Source organism: Dicentrarchus labrax, unplaced genomic scaffold, assembly GCF_905237075.1.
Source record: "Dicentrarchus labrax unplaced genomic scaffold, dlabrax2021, whole genome shotgun sequence".
Classification (NCBI taxonomy): Eukaryota; Metazoa; Chordata; class Actinopteri; family Moronidae; genus Dicentrarchus; species Dicentrarchus labrax.
Window position 1 is genome coordinate 16,057,325 of NW_026136710.1, and position 24,761 is coordinate 16,082,085.

At 40.3% G+C, this 24,761-nt stretch overlaps 2 protein-coding genes across 5 annotated transcripts in view; one reads left to right on the forward strand and one right to left on the reverse strand.

The window, feature by feature from the left end:
• The window catches only part of LOC127370916 (A-kinase anchor protein 2), an 80,756-nt gene extending 72,091 nt beyond the window's left edge, over positions 1-8,665 (reverse strand). For 3 of the 4 annotated variants that reach the window (XR_007886308.1, XM_051413410.1, XM_051413409.1), the window contains exon 1: positions 8,010-8,665. Coding sequence is in view for 3 of the 4 variants with exons in the window: in XM_051413410.1 (XP_051269370.1) it covers positions 8,010-8,053 (44 nt within the window). In the remaining variant the exon portion in view is untranslated. The remainder of the gene's footprint in view (positions 1-8,009) is intronic. The other variant, XM_051413411.1, reaches the window with a different exon arrangement.
• plppr1 (phospholipid phosphatase related 1) overlaps positions 7,919-24,761 on the forward strand; it is a 73,510-nt gene continuing 56,667 nt past the window's right edge. The window contains exon 1 of the mRNA XM_051413415.1: positions 7,919-8,040. The gene's annotated coding sequence lies outside the window, so the exon portion shown is untranslated. The remainder of the gene's footprint in view (positions 8,041-24,761) is intronic.

Genomic DNA, 24,761 nt, shown 5'->3' on the forward strand with positions numbered 1-24,761 from the left:
ACACACAAACAATCCTACGGCTGACTCTTCAGAATCTATTTCTGGTCACTCTGGTCATATGTTTATTCCAGTGCCTTTCAAAGTGACATCAAAAGAAGCCTCCCACTTTAGAAAAACAGGAACAGGAGAGAAAGAAAACAGATAATTGTGTCCCTTCATGAATTGATTGAGTGTAGAAGAACATCAGTGGAACATCTTAAAAAGTACAAACTGCAAATCGCCTCAAAAGGCACGACACACCTTCATACACACTCAAATACACACATAGACAAAAAGCAGGGTTTGTGTAAATGGGTCACCGTTACCTGTGTCCTAATTTTAACTCTCTAGGTTCACCTGGGTTTCATCCATTCTTCCTCTGTCTCCTCTCTTTCTTAACTTTCACTTTATTTTCTTACTTCCCTCCTCTTTTTCCTCCTCTCTTTTCCAACAACCACAACAATGTTCCTCTGTTCTTTCCTCCATCCTTCCTTACATCCCTCACTCTTTTTCTCTTGTTTTTTCCTTTGCTGCACTCCTGCTGTTCTCTATATTAAATCCTCCTTTCCCATGTCCCACACTTTCTCCTAACTCCTTTCTTTCTTCCTCTCTTTCCCACTACTTTGCTACATCCCTCCCTCCATATAACCTCCCCATGGTACATCTCTGCCCTCCATCCCTCTTTTCTTCTTCTGTCTTCTTTCCCTTCCAACCCTCACCCCTGCAACCCTCTCTGCCTTCTTTCCTTTCTCTCTCCATCCATCCTTGTCTCTCTCCTGATCCCTTTACTTCCTACTCTTCCTCTTAATCCCCTCATCCTCTCTTCATGCCCCCCCCACCCCCCCATTCCTTATCATCTCCCACCTGTCTATCGTCTATCAATTTCTTCGACATACTTTTTGTTACTCAGCTCTCCCTTGATCCCCCCTCCCATCCTTCTCTCTCTTCCTTTTCTCCATCCCTCTCTTCCACAAGCAGACATCCTTATAAGGAGAAACAGCAGCAGCAGTCCTGGCCGAGTCTTTAGGGAATACAGAAGCATGCAACACACACACACACTCATACAAACACACACTGACATAACAGCCACTGCGTTACTCCAAGGGAAAAATGGATAATAAATAAGTGCAGCTGGAGAGTATCTGTCCTGTAAAGCCACTGGGCAGCTGCAAGACTTAGAATAAATCAGCAATGACACTTATCCAGCCCTCAGCTATAGCTTCCTTATTTGCATGTGGACTGTTAAACATTTAAGGTTCTCTGGGATTTTGATGTTGAGAGGTGTTAGGGGGCTGTTAAAAGTCAAGTGAACCATATACGGTGGCTTGAAGGTGTTATAATATCTACTGCAAACTAACGCACAAAGACAGGTCTCTTGCAGATTCAGCAGTTCAGGAGTGCTGACATTTTTATCTGCTGCAATCTTCCCTTCTTCTTCCTTCTCTTCTTTTCAGTTTTGTTTTACAAGAAAAAAGGACTTCTTAAAGTACCTATTTCTATTTTTTACAAATACAATGTTTTTGTATTTTTGTATTATTCTTTTTTTTATTTTTAAGTGTATTATATTATATATTATATGTATATAATAATAATAATAAATAATAAACAAATAATTTATTTACATTATAGTTTGCAACAGGTGCAAAGCCCTTCATCAAAAGTTTTTACATAAATTCTGCAGTTTATGATCTTCTAATTTAAGAGTAGAACATACAACATATTTTTTGTTTCGTTTGTTATTATTTAATGCCAAGTTTTTGTTAAACTTTATAAACTTTACAAAACCTTGACGGGCAAATGTGGTTCATTCAGCAGTTTAATTCTGAGAAAAACACTGTACTGTAACACAGTTTTTAAGAAAGCTTAAAAAAGTTATATACTATGAGACTATTTTATTATTATTATTATTATAGTCTAATCTAGTCCAGTCTTTAACAGTTTATATGTTGTAAGGAGAATGTAGATTGTTGGGTTTAGGTCCTGATTATTTGTCCTTGGGATTGGGCTGTAAAAAGACCACAACTTTTCTGTTTTGCTTCACTCTCATTGCTCTCATAGAGCTGACACAGCAAGCAGCTGTTTCAGTGAAAAAGCTCTGATAGACCCACTGTACACTACCAGCCCAGCACCAAACAGCAGACACACAATGTTATCAAATAGGCAGTGAACATGTGGAGCATTCAAAAGCAGCTATTTCCCTCAGGAGACCAAAACAGAGCTAAAAGGAGCTCAGGAACATCAGGTGGCAAGAGATCCAATATCTAATCAATGGTAATTCAATGCTTCATGTCTGCACGATGTGTATGTCTGGTGTAATAGTTATAGTACTAGCGCATACTGGAATTTCTAAGCTAAAAGTTGTTGTTATGATGCTAACATTTTGCATGCATGCGACTGTGATTGAGAATGACGGTTTTCATTCTTTGTCTACACATTTTGTTGGATAAAATCTACAGCACAATTTTAACACACTTAAAGGCTTCCTTGAGGTTCACCATCAATATACTAAAATAAAAACAGTACTGTTTCACCCCGGGACCCGCCCTCATTAAAACATATTGCTACGTCTTTAATGTGGACACGTGCAGACCACGACCTGTTTCGGGTTTTAGTTTATGTTATGAAACCAGGCTCAGCTCTGGAGCTGTCTGACTTTACAGCCAGCAGCAGTCGAAAACTTCTCTCTGAGAGTCTCTGTTTGACCTGGATTTGCACCAATCACCTCATCATGTTGGCTGCTCACACTGTCATTACAAATCATACCTCCTTACTTTAACATTATTCTACTTCTTTATAACATTTTCTATTTTTATTTCCTTTCTACCCTACTTTTCTCCCCGAACTTTTTAACTCTCCCATCGCCCCTTCAGTCCTTTAATTCTGGCGTCAGCTACACTGGTTGGTCGTTGTCGGAGACAACAGCATCATTGTTCATCTGCATCGCCACGACGATGCGATGACCTCACTGCACAGCCAGCCCAGCCCCGCCTCCCTCCCATCCCAGCCCAGAGGTAATGGCCTCCAGATGTGGAACCAGAGGCAGGAAAACACACACACACACACACACACACACACACACACACACAGAGAAATATAACAACATGAGTGGGAGGCAGAGGGAATGAGCAAATATGGACAAAGAAAATAAGTCAGATAAAATGTGCATTTGTGTTGTGTACCTGTGTGTGTGTTATGTTGTGTTATGTTGTGTTAATGCAATCTCATTTGCCTGCCCTTCCTGAGCTTCGTACTCCCACATTTCAATTCTCCCCAAAATAACTGCAAACCGAGATAGAGCCATACATGTGGTACAGACTGGTCTCTTCTGCTGCAGACATGGTACATATGTATATATGTTTGTGTGTGTGTGTGTGGGAGAGAGAGAGAGAGAGAGAGAGAGAGAGAGAGAGAGAGAGAGAGAGAGAGAGAGAGAGAGAGATGGTGGGGGGAAGAGAAAAAACAACCCAAACAGACATATTTCTGCCTATGGGAGTGCCAGACCTTGATCTCATTCATATTTTATACATCACTGAGGAAGGTCAGACTGTCTGTCTGTCTGTCTGTCTGTCTGCAGATGCAGTTTAACTAAAAACTATTAAACTGTATTTAAAAATCTGAAATTCTTTCCCCTCCTTATTCCTTATCCCTTCCCCTCAGTATAATATGACCAATTCCCTGAGCACTGCTGTCCTTGTCACCGCTAAGTATGTTTATTTTTCCACTGCGAAAGTGTCTAGACGAGTGCAGGCGAGGAGAGTTGGTGATAGCTGAACTTTTGGAAGTCACAGGCTTTCAGCAACTAATCAGATACCAACTCTCCCTGGTTTGACTAACTGATACGACTCTGTCTGCTACAGCCATGCAAGGCCAAAGCCATCAATTTTAATTTTACTGTTTAGACTAGGACTTTTCAAAGCCGATAGAAATCTCTAGATCATTTTTAGTGTTTGGTTTCAATTACCGCAAACAACTTGATGAAAAGTAACATCAAAGCAGTGACCAATCTATGCTTTGCCTGTAAAAAAAAAAACTTAAACTAGCTCAGGACAGCTAAGCAGGGCCTCTCATGTTGCCCGCAATTGTAAGAACTGATAACAAAATAAGTCATTAACCCAGTATGAATGGCAATTTAGGTGGTACACAGTATGAATTAGCCTTTATTGTACTATCTGTTCAGTGTATTGTCTCTTAGGGAAGAGAGAAGAACTCGCATCCATGTTCATGCATATTAACACATGGATATTTTTTATTCTATAAAGTAGCTCTTAATCGTTTTTGTACTGCAGTGCATTTCAGAGGAGAGGCAGATGTCTTGGCCTCCAGACACTCAGATTATCGCCACCTCAGCATGTTCTGCTCCCTCTTTCTCTTTATGCCATTATATTTTTTCCTCTGCTCTGCAGTTTGCATGTCTCCTCTTATCCAGTGTCCATGATTCATGGAGAGGGATGAGAGAGAAAAACAATAACCATACATACCTAAAAAAAAAAGTGAAATGGATCATTTGAGTGAATGGGTATTTGGTTCATCTTATTTCTTTGTATATCTGTGTTTTACATTTGATGTAATTTTTCTGAAAAGCACTTTAAACTGCATTTGTATGAAATTGTGCTCTATGAATGGGCTACACATGAAGTTGAAGTTGCAGGGTCACATATACACAGGAGAGCTTTGATTAAAGGCTGCAACTAACAATTATTTTCATTATCAATCAGTCTGTTGATTATTTTTTGATTAACTGATTAATCATTTAGTCTATGTACAAAAATAATGAAACCTGCTCTTCACAATTGCAAACTGCTTGTTTTGGTCAACAAATGTTTTGTATTTTTGGTCAAACAATGTCCATATTTTAAACCATACTTTTGATTTAACTTAAATTCAACTTTATACTTTTGATGAACATAAACACAGTAACTGCAAAAATACAAATGTGGTGGTTAATTTGGTGCTCTCTCTGGGCTGCTGGGTTGGTAAGTGTATATGCTCAATTCATCCCACCACTATTAAGAGTCTCTTCCCTGTAAGACTTCCCTGAGTGTGCAATAAATAGCAACAGAGAATGGGCCATCTGCCATTGTGGTGTCTGCACTCTACATGACCACAACTACTACCTCGTCTTTCTGCTGAATCAGTGGACAACCCAGTGAGAGTACGGAGTATCTGGTGATTAAAAATGAGCCTACGGCACAGAGGAAAACCGAGGATGTGATGTGATAGACTGAATCATGACAGCACTGTCTCATTTTCCCAATTAGAACATTAACTATTGATGCACCAGCAAAGCATGTCTGCTTCATGCTTCACTGTACTTTCCCTGCCTGCTCCATGGGTGCGGCTCTGACACAGGATGCAAAAATCACTCTGACCTGTCACTCAAACTGGCTGTGGACAGCTGATTGAGCCGCAATATAAGAAGTTGGTTATCACTCAAACCAGCTAACCGCTCAGCATCCCCTAATCTGCAGCACTGACAGCGTTTTTTAGAAATTAAACCACAAGGACACAGCAAAGAGCTGAATCATCCGTGATATACAATGTGCATGCACCGAATAACAAAAATAACATATTCAAGTCCCCAAAACAGACAGAAGATTAGCTGGAGAGCAAGCTGCATGAGATTAAGATGCATAGTGACATGTCTCATCAGACCTGGAGGTGCATAAGACTCTACTGTATCTTATACACATTAGCCTTTCTGGTTTCAAAGCCAAATCCGTCATGAGCACCTCAGTACTATTTAAAAGAAAAGTAATTAGTCACGAATTTCTGAATTTTGTTTTTCAGCAGCCATATGAATCTCTCCACCAAAAGTAGCTACAGTAGAATACAACACAGTACACCCACAAAGCTTTGACTGTTAAAGAACAACTCCTACTCACTACAGTATCACTGTCACTACTTCTCTCCACACCAATTCATATAGCAGCTGATCGCAGCACGTTCAGGTGCAACAGAAATCATTTTTGCAGACTTTCATTGTTCATCACATTGAGACTCAGGAGGAACTCATCTGTCTTCATGATTTACCAAGCGTTTGCCCTTATAACTCTCCCATTTTACCATGGCACTGTCTACATTTAACTACATTCATTAGTGTATTTGGCCTTCTCTGCTCTGGAGTTGAGGAAGGTTTAGTCAAGCTACATTTACTGAACTCATCTGTTAGTCTTCAACTTAGCCATTAAGCTTTCTTTCCAGGTAAAGTTTGACTAGCTAGCATGAAAAATAAATAAATACATAATCTTACCTTTGTGCCGTCTTTCTTCATTTGGTGTTTCAGGCATGTTGTTTGCTACTCTCCTGCACTTGGCCGAGGTGAATTCTGGGACCACGGTAAGCGTCGCTGTTACTGTTAGCAGGCTGTCATATGAGGCTGGCTACATTGGGGACACCTTGCTGTGTTACCTTATGTCGCTTTACCCATTTCTGCTCATTCTGTGGCAAAGACGCTGATAAGCCACTTCCCGCTCGTTTCCACTCTCTATGTTTATTAACTCTGTGCTAACAGGAGCTAGCATGAAAACGTGTGTTCAGTAAGTGGGTTACTGACTTTTAGCTAGCAGTTAGCTAACTCCAAAAAGCGAAAAGGTTCGATGCGCGGGAAAAAAAAACGCAGATGTAAGAAGTTTCTGCTGTTTGTTTCTACCTGAAAGCCTTTAGTTGTGAAAAGGTCCATTAACCAAAACCATTACCTTTTTCCTAAACCAATACGTTTTCCTTTTCCTAGAGTAGTTCTGTTGCCTAAATCTAACCAAACTGCGAATGAAAACTGAAATTATTTTATACTAATTAGACTTTTGGTCTCGGTGGAAGTCCTGTGTTCGACCCATTAGTCCACCACTACCTAAACTACATCACATGACTTCCCTGAAGGTAAACAGACCAGGGTGAACGGTTAGCCTAGCAACAAGGCTACAAACCACCCATAATGCAGCTCTCTCTTAAAGTAACAGGCCAACTATGTAACACCATTTATGGTACTTCCTCCAATCAAAGAAAATATCTAAGTTATATTCTATAACTTATGTCTTGTCATTTCACATTTACAAACATAATTTATCTGAAAATGTTTAGGACAGTACCTCTTTGAATGTCACTTTACTGTAAAATATCTGGCTATTTTTTGTTATTTTCTTATATTTTGTCTCTTTTGTGCCTTTCAAATATGTAAAAATCTATTTTTGTCTGGGAATGCAGCTGACAGGTCGGACTTGAAATTCTGCTGATGTTGCACATCTCTAGTACTTGTGGGACACGTCATCAAAGACCTGACAGTCAGCATTCGAACAGCAATCCCAAAAAGCTACCAGTGTTACACGATTCTTAACACATTGCCAGTGTTTGCTTAATATTTTTCTGGCTGTGATTTTACGACCACCGGTGTATTAGTCATCAATGCAAATACAAGTTTCTTTGTGTTTTATTATTATTATTTTTTTAAGGTTGATTTTCATTTTCAGGCACAGACATACAAATTACACACAGGAAGAAGGGGTCTGCAGCATGGCGGACTGTGCTGACACACAGAGGCTGGACCAAGCCTGCAGTCTCCACATTGACCGTGCTAAAACATGCCACATCTCACACACACACACACACACACATTCATGCACATTCACACATATCCAGGGACATGGGATGTTGAATAAGATAAAGAAGAAGGAGGGCAGGGAGGAAAAGGACAAGTATAAGACAGTAGCCAGTAATAGAAAGAGGAAAACAGTGCAAGAGAGCAAAGCGATGAAGGGCTGATGTGCGCTGAGGTGAAAGGTTTGTAGAGAGAGTGTGAGGGTGAGTGAAGAAAAGAGAGGCAGAGAGAGGAGAGGAGAGGAGAGGGAGGAGTGTACACGGTGTACGGCGTGTGTCTCCTCGCCAGTCATGACTGAGCAGCAGCCTCACCATGACGGAGCTCCCGTTCCCATGACAACCCAGCCTGTCAGATGGAGGAGAGAGAGGTGGAGGGATGCGGGCAAGGAGAGGAGAGAAGGAGGGAAAAGATGGAAAAAATATAAAGAACATCCACTCACGGTGCTGTGGCTGTGCCGTTCCTCTGCAAAGGTGTGTCTGACATGGCTGCAAGAGCCGTCTCCTCTGCTCTCCTTCCCTTCTCCTCTTCCTTGTCCTCTTCTTCTCCTGTCCTCCGGTGTCCTTTAGACAGAGTTGTGTCCTCCTATTCTCTCTCTCTCTCTCTCTCTCTTCCTCCTCTCCTCCTCCTCCCTCCTCCTCCTCCTTATCTCCTCCTTCTTCTTTCCTCCTGCCTTTTCCTTGTGTATTTGTCACGCCAGAATGTGTCAGAGCAGCTGCTGCTGCGGCCGCTCCTGCAATCGCCCTGCTCTGCCAGCAGGAGGGAATGGGTGTAAGTGTGTGTGTGTGAGAGAGAGTGAGAGAGAGAGAGAGAGAGAGAAGAGAGAGAGAGAAAGAGTGGTCACTTGTATATTTGTATGTAAAAATGTGCAGGTGATGCTGTCAGTGAGAAAGAGAATGAGGTAAAAAGATGCTGTGACAAGGAGTCGGTGTGATGAGCGAGAGGAGGAAGAGGATGAGATAGGCGAGATGAGAGAGCGGGATGGAGAGCAGAGGATGGCAAAGAGACAGCAGAGGGATGGAGATAAAGAGAGCCTTAGGGGAGTGCAGTATAATGAAAGGAGTGGCCCACCTGCCTCAATCCGGCTGCTACCCTGAGAACAACCTTTCCCCTTTGAGACTGAGGAGGGATTCATTTAAAGAGCCAGATAGAATCCTCAAAAAAAAAAAAAAAAAATATATACATCTCCATAAGTAGGTGCCAGCGTCCTGAAACCCTAAACAGTTTAAGCGTTTCTAGAAAATAGATGGATGTACGTATAGACAACCCTGGATGATACAGAGCAGGATTTTTCAAAACAGTTTGAGACAACTAAAACAAAATAACGTTTTAAATACACTTTACAATCCTGATTGGACCATGATGACTGATTTTCAAGATTCCCCTGTCTTTGAAAATTAGGGCCTGTCACCGTGGACAGATATTATCTTATAGTGGGGTTGCAGTTCAGGATTCAAATGCTCCACATCTTGATCCATGGGAGTTGAAGCTGTCAAAATCAAACAACGCCTGCTTTTTACAACCGGATTCAGACAAATCTGAATATAATCTAAGAGTGTTTTAAAGTCTGACTGAGTGTTGCTGATTGCAGTTGTTTCCATGCAGATTGATTTTATTAAGCAGATTACACTGCAGGATCACAATCAGTTTGATCACATGGTCTATCTTTTACAGACCAGTGTACTATCTTGAAAGTGAGTGACCATGACTAAACATGCATGTGATAATGTGGCTGTTAACCATCTGCAGTAATATGTTCCTGGCTGTAGTTATGACATACGAGAATGCTTGTCATCAAACTTGATTCTCAAAGTTAGGTAGGATTTTAGATTTTTGTCCACTGCAGAGCTACAGAAGATAATCATCAAAGCACCACCAGCCAAACTACATAAAAAAAACCCCATATTGAATGTGTCAGGGGCGCCAGTCTGGAATATCATAAGAGGACCAACAAAAAGGAAGGCAACACAGATATTACAGGCATTTACTGTAAAGAGCTGGCTTCTATTTGTCACATCATTCTTTATACAGAACTTCTCTTCCAATCCTCTACAAGAGCAGGATCCAGCTGCTGCTGTAATTGCGTTGCAGTGAGAACAGTTTAGTCTGTGGGGACCTGCCTCAGATATTTCTCCAAACAAGAAGCTCCGCAGACTTTTTATTGGGTCTATAACCTGCTAGCTGATTACTTAGCAGCAGTGACTGGAGGGCAGAGGGAAAGCAAGATCTCTTCTCCCATCCATCATTCTGACCTTGCTGCTATACCCCCTCTTTCCCTCCCTTCTTATCTTTTATGTCCCTATTATGTATTCCTTCTATGTTTCTGGTAACCCTTTTGTTTTTATGTACAGTAGGAAGGTACATTCTTATATTTATTCTTGCTTTATTCAGTCACTCTTTTCTCACTTTTATTTTTCTTCTATTCGGCAGTTTTTTCCATCCCATCCTTTTTTCCTTCTCCCTATCTTTTCTTCTCCATTTTTCCCTCCTATCATCTCCCCTTTTTTCTGTAGAGAATTTGTTGTCCTACATTCTTGATCATAAATTACATAATATAGATAAACCCTGGTGTGAACAGCACACAGCAGAGATCCAGCATTAAGCGTACTTTAAATATTTATACATTCATTAGACTTATCAGATTTTTATTTCGAAGCAGAAACCCAAAGCAATTAGATTGCAAATGCACAGAATGGGTGATGAGTTGGAGGAAGGATAATAATGGAAGGACAGAAGTAGTGCAGAGGTAATAGAACGTCCATAGTGTAAATAAAAGAAGGTAATAGATTTGGATATGAGAAATAGAAGAATGGCCTGACATTCACGGCAAACACAGCTCAATTTATCCGTGTTTATTGTGTTGTACTAGCAGTAGAGTCGACAACATGTCTGTGCTCAAAGCACAGAGTGAAGGTCACATTTCACATTCCTGGCTGTCACACATTTAGATGTTTACACTTGTAGAGTCTGTTTCTTCCTAACTTATCTGCCTTCTGTCTCCACTGCTCCCTCTTTCCCTTCCTGACGGTTCGTGTTGAGCCCACGGTTATCATATTGTGTGGTATGCCAGTTATTCCGAGGCTGCTCTTCAGGTTTAGGTAGAGACCTTAAATGGGCATCACACATGCACCCTCTGCCCTCCGCACTCTCTCACTCCCACACTGCTGGCTGTCTGTGTCATGAGAGTTGTCCGTGTGTCTTCGTCAGTCATATTACTAAGTGTAGGTAGCCTGTTGCATACAGAAATATGGTTAAAGTTCAGATTGTAATAACTCATCATGTGTAGTTTAATTAATGCATCATCGTCCCAGATCAGTGGGGTAGCATTAAATGGTTTAATGTTATGTATTTGGTAAATTTGTCAGCAGTGCAAATCAATTATGTTAAAGCTTATCATGTCATTTATAATACCTCTTTGGACTACAGGCATGTCATATTAAATGTATTATGTGTGTAATCCAGTATAATGGTGGTGGTAGTAGTTAATGTCCTTTTTAAAGTATGGGGGATACTGCCATCTTGTGGATTCATAGAGCTATTAGAATCAGATTTTAGCGACTAGTATTGGTATTATTAAAATGGACAGGGCAGAAAGCAGTGCCCCCACTGAATGTCTATAGGTTCAGTGATTAGATTATTAAACATATGGGGTGGGATTCTCGCAGAACTGTGCAATGTATCCAACATACTCAACTATAACTTGATTAAATCAAATTGTGTGCTATATTTGTTTGTTTTGTGTTGCTGTATCCTGTTTCTTTTTTAGCTCGAAAACACTCCAATGGAGGTATTATGTATAAGTGTTGTATTCTGAAGATGCATGTTATAAAGCAGGAGTGGTAAAAGAGAGGTCATAGTTTGTGTTTTATAAACTTATTGGAGTCCAAACAAAAATGCTAATAAAATGTTATAATTAATAATTCTGTTTGGATTCCAGGATGTTTTACATATCAAATAATGAAGGCTGTGTTTAACAAATGTATATATGTCTACATTGTCTGCAGTAACAGTGCATAATGATACAGTGACTGCACTGCCACAATACATCCAGTAGAGGGCAGTCCTTATCAGATTTTAAAGTGGATATAACCTGTTTCAATGATACTTTTTACATTTTTACAGCATTTAGAAGATCACTGCAACTTTTAGCTACAATCTCTTTGATGAATTCCCTTTTAAGATTCTTTTCGTTTTTTCCTAATGTTTTCTAAAATATACCCTCACTGATGCCATAACTTTGTGTGTGGCTGTACAATATAGGAAAGGGGATGTTGGTTGAGGCAGCAGTAACGTTTAGAGAGGGTAAGGAATAGGATAGACATTGTAGACTTTTACAACAACAACAACAACAACAACAACAACAACAACAAAATAAAATGTTTTAAAGCATGTTAATGAAAAAAAATACACACGAAAGGACCGATCTCCCTGCAAAGATGCTCACAACTCATTTTGGTTTGAAAATAAATTGATGCTATATATCTGAACACAGTTATTAGACAATTTATTCCATATCTTGCAAAGTTAGTTCTGAGTCATCCTCGGTTATGGGCTTATGTGTCTTTATGAGGTTATATTTGCAAGAAGTCTGTGCCCTTACAGCAATACTGCCAGGTCAGATTCCTGTACATTTAGGCAGACAGAGAGACTGACAGGCTCAATCTCTTATAAAAAAAAGATGGATAAAGAGCGAGTTGGTGATGCTCCAGTGGGTTTTGGTCGTTGATCCAGAAAGTCTGTCAGCTTAGATAAACCAGCGACACCGCAGGAACCACAACTGGGATTTACTCTGACCCACTTCAAAACTGCTCCAAACTGTTTTACTACAGCACACATCTGATGTCTTCTTACACGGGAGACAAAAAGAGCTTTAAATAAGACAAACCGTTTTGATATGCTTTAACCTTTAACACAACATACATTTTTTATTTTTTACAACAGTACACATAAACGTCATTCAGGTCATTCAGTTCAGAAAGCGAGAAATGTTTTTTGACATAAACAAACAAGTACGAATACATTATACCACAATAAACAAAGTCTACATTGCATGGAAAAAATAATCAACAATTGTAAGGCATCAAGATAAAAAAACAAGTATAATTTTACAGCCTTTGGATTTATAAAAAACAAATTGAGTTAATGGACTGTGTTGTAAAATTAGAAGAAGAGAGAAGAATTACTTTATTAATCCCACTTTGGGGAAAGTCAGTGTTTTCGCTGCATTGTTATCATTATACACACATACGAGGTGTTAGGGATTCAGTGCCTTGCTCAAGGGCACCTTGGCAGTGTCCAGGAGGTGAACTGGCATCTCTCAAGCTAACAGTCATTGTGGTCCATGCTGAACTTGAACCGGCTACTAACATGTTGGTGCCAGACACCACAGCACACCTTCAGAGCTCTAGCGAGTCCATGCCTCATTGGGTCAGGGCTGTTTTGACAGCAAAAGGGGGAGCTACACAATATTAGACAGGTGGTCATAATGTTATGGCTATTATCCGCCCTAACGTCACTACTATTGATCATCAATTCTTTCAAGGCCCTTAGACATTTAGGATGGCGCAATAAAAACTGTATCATTTTGTCGTTTTTTTATATAATTAAAGGAGGGGTCAGTCATTCTGGTGAAAGATAGCTGATTATTATTATTCCCAGGTCATCAAATACAGACACTATGGCAACCCAAAGTGATGGTATTTGACAACCTGGGAATGAGACTCAGTAAATCAACTGTCTCCAGAATAACTGACCCACATGTTTAATGAACCCATATTTTATATGGTCCGAATACAGTATGAAAAAAAGCAGTGCAATATATAATTGATTACTTACTACTACTTACTTAATAAGAAATTAGAGTTTTGTATATTCAACAAATCTCTCTGCTGTTTAATTGACTTTAACTATGGAAGTGACTTAAAGAGGAAATATTACTGTGATAACAATCAATATGTAGGTTGATAAAGAGCATGCACCATCTGCACCACAATGCATGTAGCCAATGTAGCATGTAACAATTATTGTGCCCTTTGTTGATCTGTCTTTTACATTTACATAACATCTCACAAAGGAAAGTCGATCAAATATATTCCTTTAAACTACTAAATGCCAGTGTTGGATTTTGTCGAGAACAAAGCTATCCAAACAAAGCACAACACATACTAAACTTTGACACAGCCAACAAGAAGTACGGCTGTATGACCCACTTCAGTTGTGCAAATATGTGTTTGCCACAATGGGGGTGATAAACAATTCATTAACATCCAAGGCAGGATTTGGGTGATGATGAAGGATGATGACATGCCTCTTGTCAGTGAAAAGTTATTAAAACAAATTAAATATTAAACAAAACAGCCCCATACTCTGCTGCTGCAGCTACAGCAGGAGGTAAATCTGTGATTTTAAGGCTCAGTCTGCCATCAAAGTTTAAACTAAATGTACAGTGACAAAATCCATTCGTTTCAGACATTATCCAAACAGTTTAGAAAGAGGTCCATTGAGATCAAGACAATTTCCTTGACCCAAAAATGAACCATATCATCCTACAGATGGAATTTCACAAAAACTACAGCTGAATGAAAACTGAGCTGTTTGCATCGATTCTTTCACAAAATTCATGTTAAAAGCCTTCACTTTAATAACTACAACATGAATGTGGTCCACCTTCTCTGGTGGTGCTGTGGTAATTAAAATGAAATTGTCCTGGGTTGAGACTTTAATAAAAACTTCTTGCATGCTAGCTTTTTCCAGATCTTTCCACCACATATATCCAACGGCCACGGATTGTAACTTGTGTCTTTGTACAAAATCCGTCTTTCCCATCTGATGTAGACGGCCTCCTTAATCCTACTCCAGCTACTCTATTTAGACTAATAGTCATTTGCAAGATTTCCATATTTGTCTCAGTCCACCTTTGTTCAAACTGAAATAATGAAACTGAAAATGTAATAACTTCTTCCACTTGAAACGCCAGAAACAATTGCCTAATGCTACAGCTTTGAGGATACTCAGTGGTTATCGTATCTTCAGGCAGCTGTAGAGGAAAAAGTGTAATATTTAATAGGCTGTACACTAGAAGACAGACGCTGAGCTATCATTAGTTTCTGCTTTCAGTTTTCACACTGTGATATCATAACAGCTGTTCAGATAACACCCAGTCTCTCCTAAATTATCTGCCAAAATCAGTTTCTGAATAAGTTTAAGACCAGGGAAACACAGTCACAGTATCAGGCTTCATTGTATATCTGCAATGCCCAATTTAAATAATAATTGACCTCGTGGTTCAAGAGTTTCAAGAGGTGGCGAGATAAAAGCGCTATTTAAACCACCCTCCAGAGCTCACCAGCTCTGTTTTCCGTGCTTGCAGAAGACTGGGCTTGTGTGCTTGGACTGGCTTCCCGAGGCTGAGACGGGGTGAGGTGCAGTGTCAGGTTATATTAGTCATCACCAGCGTCCAGCTGCAATCAACATTTCTCCACATAGGAGCAGTGTGAATAAAAACATCAGAGAGGAGAATCCATTGACTGGCCAGCCAGCTTCAGTAGAAGCACACAAAGACCATGCTAATAGCTCAGTTCAGAGCTCTAGGGTTGTATGCCTGTGTGTGTGTGTGTGTGTGGGGGGGGGGGTGTGGGGGGGGGGGATATTATAGAGCTTTCTGTAAAGGGAGGAACAGTTGGGAAAGCCCTTTTAGTATTTAACTGGGAAATCCCAAGCAGTGGTTTGGAGGAGGGGGGAGGTGTGTGGGAATAATTTTGGGGAGAACCCAAAGGGTGGAGGGGTGGTGCTGTGAGTGCATACAAAATATAGCATAGTGTGTGTGTGTGTGTGTGTGTTTTCAGAAGTAAATGTTTATTTTGTGGGTTTAATGTATTTATAATTGTGATTTCAGTTTGTGTGCGTGTATGTGTGCGTGTGTGTGTGCGCAGCTGTGGCATGCAAAAGAAGGCCAGGGCCCCCGAGACAAACGTGGCCGCTTACCCACTAGGTTGCCATGGCGACGGGGAGATGGGAAAGGCTCTGTCGGAATTGCCATTAAAATGGAGAGCACACCACTGCATGCCTACACACACACACACACACACACACACACACACACACACACACACACAATGTATTCACATGAAGACAAAGCAAGCGTACAATCTCACACACACACACACACACACACACACACATAAGCATGCACACACACAGTTAGCATTGTTGTGGTGTTCATCAAATGAGGGATGTGATTGGTGTGTCGAAACGTGCAATCCAGCTGCAACTACAACATCAATATCAGAATTAACAGCTCGTAATTCCCCCCGGGCACAGGTGTGTGTGTGTGTGTGTGTGTGTGTGTGTGTGTGTTTGTGTGTGTGTAATAAAGGGACAATATTAAAATAGTGCTGTGGAAGACAAAATAGCTGGACCCAGCAGAGTACCTAAAAGAGAGAGAGAGAGCTTGTAAATGCTTTTACCAATGCAGTCTAGTCTTTTATCCTCTCTCTGTGTATGTGTGAGTGTGTGTGTGTTACTGTATTTTATTTATATCTCTGCGAGGTTCTTGAGAGTGAGCACATTTTTAGTAATATTTTTGGTGGGACTTGACTTCTATAAATAACAGTTAAGGGTTAAGACTGGGTTTTAGGATTGAGGAGTTAGGTTTAGGTTAAAGTTATGGTCAGAGCAAGTGGTTGGGGTCAGGAATTAGGGTTAGGGATAACAGATAATGTCCATAAGGGTCCTCACAAATAGAGTAAGGGTAACTATTGGCTGGTCCTTATTGCATAGTGATATATATCGGATCCTCATTATTAGTCTAACTTCACTTTGTCCCTCACCTATTGTTACAGAAACAATGAGATCCCAATTATAGTAGACCAAGATATTTCTACCCAGGGTGGCTGGCCGAACTGTAGCCGAGCTCAGCAATTCAGGAGGACCTTTCAAATGACCCCGTCCCCCTTAGTTACTGTTGCTATGCCTGTAAAGCTTTCCATTCTCATAAAGCATATGTGGAGTTTGCAGATTTACTGCTTGACATTTTTAGTAAAAAAAAAAAAAGTGATCCTTGATTTCCAGCCTCTGACTGTTTTTTTGTCAGCTGACGTGACAACCGTCTCTAGCATATTTTGTCACCTGTGGCAAGTTTCAATGTTAGCGTCATGAGTTCCAGCAGATCTTAATGTTTCCAGCTGGCTCGTTTTACAATGGGAACCCTAAAAGGATCTTAAATGGATATTATATATTTGTGTATCTATCTAGAAGACTAAAACGGTGCACCTGTTGTCCTGTTGTTGTGTGTAGCTACATAACATGGACATAGAGAAACAGCATTGTTCTTAATTTGAGTGTAGAGAGTCAGTGAGTGACATAACCCTGTTTGGCTGCAGAGGTCACATTTATGCTTAATTGTTCATATTTTCAAACAGTATGTTTCACTTTTAACATATATTAGGAGAAGTCTTTTAGGATGAAGACTAGTGTTTTGCAAACGAAACAAAATCTTGAATAAAGAGTTTGGCAGGGGTTGTGTGAGTGTAATCTTCCACAGATCTAATAAAAGGCTAACATTAGCTTAAACTCTGATATTTGAGGGAAAATACAACATAGCAATTGCAATCTGTATTTTCAAGAAAACCTTACACACAACAATGTAGTATGGAGTCCTCCCTGACCTGGGGCGTGATTACTACTTTAGGCAGGGGTGTATCTGGAGAAAAATTCATGGGTGGTAGGGTGGCAGAAATATATGCTGATTTAATTGCGAACATTACATATCAATATTTGTTGACCCCCAATGAAGATATTCTAACTCAAAACATTACATTATTGTGGCTCATACAGTAAAGCATTTAATATAAATATCTAAAGGTGGCATTAGAAATCAGTACATTGTTTTATTTACATTTTTCCAAATACATATCTTTTTTCATTGAACTTAAGCTTATCACTTAGTGAAAAATGTGTGTATAACTAATTTCCTCTCTTAACACTTTATTGTTTAAAATTAATCTATGTTAATGTCGTAAATTTGACAACATTTCACAACATGTGGCAGCTAGGGTGGCCACACATTTTTCAAGCAATGAAATCGATAAATAATAAATAGAAATAGATCCACCCCTGACTTTAGGAAAGGTGTTTGTTTTTTAAAAGACACCAACCTCCAAACTCATATTAGAGCCCTGTATACACACTGCTTCAACATATGGAGGAATCCAAAGTTTGACTGCTGCAGCTAGCTACAGTTGCTAAGCTATGACAACCAAGTGAAAAACTGATTTCCCTCAACTCATTGACGAGAACTCTTATCCTGTAGTTTGAATCCATGTTTAGGGTCCTCAACCAACCTTTAATGCATTCATGCTGCACAAAAAGCTAACATGCACTCATGCATTATCCTGCTGATTTACATGCGTGGTTTTGGTGTCTGTGAATGTCCCTGTGCTGGAATCCTCAGGGCATGAATACATTTATTTGTGTGTCTGTAACCCTAGCAAGGGCAATCCGTCCACACGCCCGCCATAAAGAAAGGTTAAACTAAATGTTAAAAAAACCCCAGGGGTAAACGTTTGATTCCCAGCTCACTTATGACTGATGTTTCGAAGAACTGAAGGAAAGTGATTTGCAAACAAACAGCAGTAGTTTGAGGATGGCTGTAGCTATGATGCATGTGGTTTATATGTGAGATTGTATATGTATGTGTACATAAGTCTGTTTCCCTCTCTGCCTTTATGTGTGTTCCTCAGTTGGCTGACCAGACTTGTGTGTTAGACCTAATACATTCATGTCGTTGCCGAAGGCCACAGCTGCAAAAATGTGGTTTCATAATACTGCTGCTTTGCTGTCTGCATAATCCCTTTTTTTCAGTCTCTGGATCCTCCTGCCTTCATATCTAGTTTTTTTTTTCATCCTCTTTCCTTTCTCCTTAGATTCTCTCTCCTTAATTTAGGCTGTGCCTCCCACTCCCTCTCTCCTATTGTCATACATTCTCACAGACAAGGAAAATGTCTTTGTTTGTGTGCCTCCCTTTACTCAGTGTCTTTTAAATAAGATTACTTATTTTAATCCTAAATATTTAATATCCATCATTTCAACATCCTTTCACCAGTATTTGTCTAATGTGTAATTATTTGACCCCAAAAGGCTTTTATGTCAATAGTTTGAAACAAGGACATTTTTAATTTTGTTAATGCTGTGTTACTTTGACAGATCATTATCTATCCTTATAAGAAAAGATATTTGATGTTTCAAAAGGCATGTGTGTCAAAGTGCGTTTGTGTAACAATCATTAAAACGAAGACTGACACTAAAGCATAATGACAGTAAGTCACAATGATGTCACTGTGCAGGCGTCACATGCACACTGTCAGTAGTTGGTAGTCATCCTAATTCATGAATAAGACTGTAAACGTGTTTAAAGGATGCAGACAAAGCAGAGAAGAAGTCACATTATGTCACATTTATCTTGATGCATAATGACATCACAGTCACAATTAAACAATACGACACAATCAAAGCTAGCAAGTTGCGCTAATAGTTTTATTTAACATTGTTTACTGGGCTGAACCGGAAACTTTATACACTATATTTTTTCATTGCTGTTATTGGTCCTCATACCAGTAAAACTAGTCTGTAAATATATTATAGAACTAATGTTAGCAAGCTAAGCCATCTACAGAACGTTAGTCCAATTACATCTTAATATGCTTACATTTATGTGTAGGACTAGTCTATATTTCTACGAGTTGTTGAGGACAATTCATACTTTGCACATGACGTCACAACTACTGGCTGGCGGGCAAGAACATCGTTCTCCAGCAACGAAACCCAGTAAACTAATCAAGGATCTTGCCAGGACGTCAGTGTTCCCCCTGGCATTCATTCAGCGAAGGCGGAGAAACAGCGCTGCGCTTGGTCTCATCCAAGTAAATTAAAACTAACAACAATTGCATTGTTTAATTCAATGTCCTGGTGTTGTAATTATCTACGAGGTTTTGCAACATGGCCCACCCATCAAAATAAATGCTTTTATTCTTTTGTACGTCGTAATGTCGTACTACGTACTGAATGGAAAAACCAAGGCAATCATTTCCTCATGTGATTTGACATATAACACGCTGTAATTCAAGTCCTGGTATGGAATTTGTCAAACTATATAAATGTCCATATCCAAAATCAAGATCACTGTGATTGTTTTCTGACTTCAATTACGTCTATTAAATCTACTTCACTCGAAATGTACTATAATAGACAGATGAAGTTGGCATTTCTTGCCCACCAGGTATCCATGGTAACCACGTGACTGCAAAGTATGAATTGCGATTGGTCGATGAAACGCTACCAGGAACGCCCAATAGGCGTTCTTGTGTCATGACTTGAATGCCCAAGCCGCACCTGGACCCTTCTCCATTTTGTTGGTACTTACCGTATAATAGAGATGTTCTGATACCATTCCTTTCTTCCTGATACCAATTCCAATACCTGAACTTTGCATTAAAAATATATTTTTAACAGCTGTGATCCACTAGCCCTCTATGACTGCTATCACTGTTGTATGTTCTAGCTCAGGTTAACCCCTTAACATGCAGACAGACATACAGAGAATGAATGCCACAGAACTTTCTTTTGTTATCTTGTTTGACACTCAGTCAAATTGCTGACACACTACTGGAAATCACTCTAAACCAATAGTTGTCAGTACCTAGCCAATCAGAGTTAGAGTAGGGTGGGTCATGACTTTGTTATCCTGGAAACAACAAGGCGAACTCTGGACACTGCTGGGAAATAACATGGTATTGGATCGCTGATACCTGACCCCGCATTTTGGGCAGTATCAGAGGCCTTTTTCTGATATTGATATCAGTATTGGAACAACTCTAATCAACAGTATGATACCAGAGGAAAATGTGTCATCAAACGTCACCAACCTGTGATCAAAGTCTAATTTCTCCAACACTATCCACAGAAAATTTGAATACTGCAGCCCACCAAATTGCTGAGTCAGAGTCAATCTTCAACCCTGTTTAAACATACAAAATGTTCATTGGGTTTTGAGAGAGAATGAATCATAACATCGTTGATATTCTAATGATTTGTCCTGATTGGTACTTTTGGTCAATTCTTAAGTGTATACTTTCCAAACTTAAATCGTTTAGGGAAAAATTAATTTGCAAGTTGTTCTTTGTGAGGCTAAACGTCTCTGGGTGGAGTCATTTCAGTGGCATCAACAGAACAGCAATGTCCAGCCGTGCATATTATGTTACACCCCTCTCACATTCTGGAAATGTAATTACCTCAGTTTTGACATTTATAATGTCAGCAGCATCGCTTCAGTGTGTATAAGATCTAAAACAAAACATTTACTGCCGCAATCAAGCATTATGTTCATATCAGTTCACCGCATTTATGATAACAACATCCGTTTTAGTGAGACATCAGTGACCTTTGCGGGGTGGATCAGCATCAGGGCTAATGAAAAACAAGCTGAAAAGACTTTTTATTCTACTCTATTCTGTTCTACGACAAATCTTACAGCACGGAAGATATGCACAGACGGGTGGCCGTTTTATTTGCATCACATTTGTACTTGTGCCGTGTTCACTGGCCTGTGAGACTCTGTTAGGGTAGGAGAGGTGACAAAACACGGAGGGCAAGGAAGGGAAGAAAAGGTTGTCGATGGGAGGAGAGGAAGAAACAAAAGATTGTATGTTGTATTATTTATCTCCTGCAGATGTAAGTCTACATTATTTATCCTCATGGGCAGCACTTTTCTTCCCTGGCCGGAAATAAATTACATTCTTGGTGTGAAGGACAGTTTTTTTTACAGTTCAGATCCTCTGTGTAGGACTCATGTTCATTGTGTACACTCATAATGCCAAATTTAAGTCTGCAACATATAAACTATTTGGATATTTGGATATATTCACATTGTATTTCTCTTTTTGACACTTCAGTGCCCTGAGCAAACTCCATTACTAATGCGTTTGCGTCCGTGTGTCCCCAGTGTGTGTGTGTGTGTGTGTGTGTGTGTGTGTGTGTGTGTGTGTGTGTGTGAGTCACAGCGCTTCCATGAGCTTTCAGCCCGTGTAGTCTCTAATGGAGATGAATGCTGCCTCCTCCACCTTGCAACACTGATTTAATCACACAAATAGGCTGTCCAACTCACCTTTGTTTGTATGAACCATGTGTATGTTTGTGCGCAGTTTGTATATATGTGTGTGTGTAAATCGCTGTCATCGTTTAGGTCAAACCACAAGGTACAGAGTTTCCGAGAGAGAACCCTAAGGCCTGTGTACGAAATTGCACTAAAATGTGTGGACAGAGTGTGTATTTGTGCATGTTTGTGCATAGATTTTCAAGTTGTTCAGGACCGTGTCCTCACAAGGTTGAACAACCTGAGAGAAATCTGCATTTTGAGGACATCCTGCCGCTCCTCACATTTTAAGCAGTTATTTTTGGGTCGGGCTGAGGGTTTACGGATGAGATTAGAATCATGATGAATTTGCCCCAGGGTTAGGTTAAGCAAAGAATGTGATTTTATTAAGAAGAGAAGGCTATTGCAGATTTAGGATTTGGATTTTAAATTAAGATATAAATTATTGATGCTACGATGAAATGTCAGCCTGAAGTGCAGCAGTGGAGTGTTACAGTTTAGGGAATGAGTTCAGGCAAAGAAAGTCCTCCAAAAGTTTTTGTTTGTGTGTGTCAATCACTCTCTTTATAACTCAAAGTGTATAGCTTAATTGGCATTGCCATGGCAACCATTTAAAATCCTCTTCCAGTGACATCACATTCCCATTCATGCTTCCGAGGCTTCTCCGAGAACATCTGCAACCCATTCAGTTCAAATTATTCACCTAAAGTGATGTCTGATCATCTTTACTGCTCACAGACCCAGAGTCAGTGATGTTTAGATCTCCAATAGGAAAACAGGGTTGAGTGGACTATTTTCAGTGAGCAGTGAGCTATCTTTTGCTTTAAATTTGCTTTTTAACGATGGTCACTGAATGTACAAAAAGTTCATATTTCCAAAGACTTTAGAGGAACCCCCTCTCTGATTGAAGTATCAGCATCTGTTTGTGCCATTAGCTTTCAATTTGCAACGTCCTCATTTTGTCAGATATGAAAACTGGGACACTCTTTTTTTGTCAAGCTTTACACTCATTGTGCAGAAATTGTATAACCCCCTGGAATGAATGAGACTGGGCTCTTGTTTCTGTTTCTTGTTAGTGTGATTTATTTATTTATTTATTTCTAAATCTGTAATTAACTGTGTGGCATCAGCACCAAAAACTGGCATTCAATAAGCAAAATGTGCTGTTGTGCTGGCTTTTGTTTTGAAGGAAACAAGTGGAAGGTCCTGGACTACAATGAAAGAATCAAATCCATCCCATGGTTTGGATGAAGTTCAAGTGCAGCAACCAGCTTACAGTTTAAAGGACACACAATTGTTTATATATATATATTTGTTTGTAGTATTTTGGAGGCGGGGGTTTATTGGCTTTAATTGATAATGATACCTGAAGAGTGACAGGAAAGTGGGCAGAGAGAGAGAGAGAGAGAGAGAGGGGATGATACACAGCAAAGGGCCAAGTCAAACCCATGGCTGCTGCAGCAAGGACTTAACCTTGGTACATGGGGCGCCTGCTCTACCAGATGAGCTATCAGGACACCCCCAAAGGCCAGATTTAAAAGTGTTCTGCCTCCATGTTCCAATTCTGAACAGTTTGAAAAGTTATATACACACTGACACGGCTCTGAAGCAAAACTTTTAGTTTGATTTCACTTGTGTTTTGGGAAGATTGCGTCTTTACTGCAACACTCTGGAGGACTTAAATCTTGGGATTTCTCTGGGGAAATCCTCCTTCACTGTCTTCAAATGGGTATACACAGAAAGAAATGGAGGTGGAGAATGAGAGAGATGCAAGGGAGAAGCTGAGAAATGGAAAGAAACTGACAAATGAAGAGAGATGTAGAAACAGAGGCAACAAAAACAGAGATGATTTTCCACCGGCTGTGTTTATGATCAAACACAGAATGAAGCGGGACAGACAAACACCACAGAAAGGGTGTGATGATTTATGGCTGATGCATATGAAAAGCTCCTGCTCCCTCCACAGTGCTGAGCTTTTGTCTTGCCTCGCTAATCCGCCCAGCACCCCCTTCTCTCTCTTCCTTAAGCCCACATCCTCTCTGAATGTCCCCACTCTGTTTTCCCATCATACCTCTCACTCTCTTCACACATCTCCCTGCTTCTTTTTCCCCTCAAATGCACCATATTTCTGCCCTTCTCTCCCCTTTAACCCCTCCTCTGTGATATTCCCCCCTCATTTAAACATCTCCTTCTCCGCTACCCCCCCCCGCACATCAATCCTGCCCTCTGCACCCTTTCGCTTCCCAGCCGTGACCCACCCCCTCTCCCTGTGATCCTGTTAAAGCTTCATGTCAGCATTAGTGTCGGTTCAACACAGCGGTACGCCACATATTAAGCCAGACAGCCGTTGTGCGATTCTGAGGGTAGGAGGCAGACAGAGTCTAGGTCAGCACCAGCATCTGTCCTGCAAGGCCAATGGAGGATAGGAGGGTTAGAGGTAATAAAACGGAATAGTGCCTCTTTTTAGTATTGTCTTTAACAGTGAGTAGAGATGGGTTGTGTCCAGGTCACTCAAGATCTTCCACACCAACCTCAGAGAACTATTTCTTTATTGACCTCACTTTGTGGATGTGGGCCTTTCCTGACCTTGCTCAAACTTGCTAAGTTGGAAGTACACATCATTGTGTGCTGTAGCATAGAGGACTGCAGTGGGACGGGGACCTGGCAAAAGCGGATGGTTTTGACTTTGCCGCAGGAGGGAGTGGGCGCTTAAAAAACTGCAGGTCCCGGGATTTGGCCCACCAGAAGGATGGAGACAGAGTCAACAAATGAAGCTGATAAGCTACACAACACTAAGTTGTTACTCCAGCCATTCAATTGCCTGTGCACATTTAGTTTACCTTGTAGTTTGTTAAGATGCTGTTGTTGTGATGTTAGCTATAGTAGCAGGAGAGTCTGGAGCTCATGTGCTGGCTCTGGGAAACCTTCTCGTCCTCTCTGCATATAAGCTTTAGCAGCAACTTTAGCCACAGTTAGCAAACCCACACCATAGCTTACGTATAGTTACATTACTTGCTGTGTCGTTTGCACCATATCATTGTATTTGTC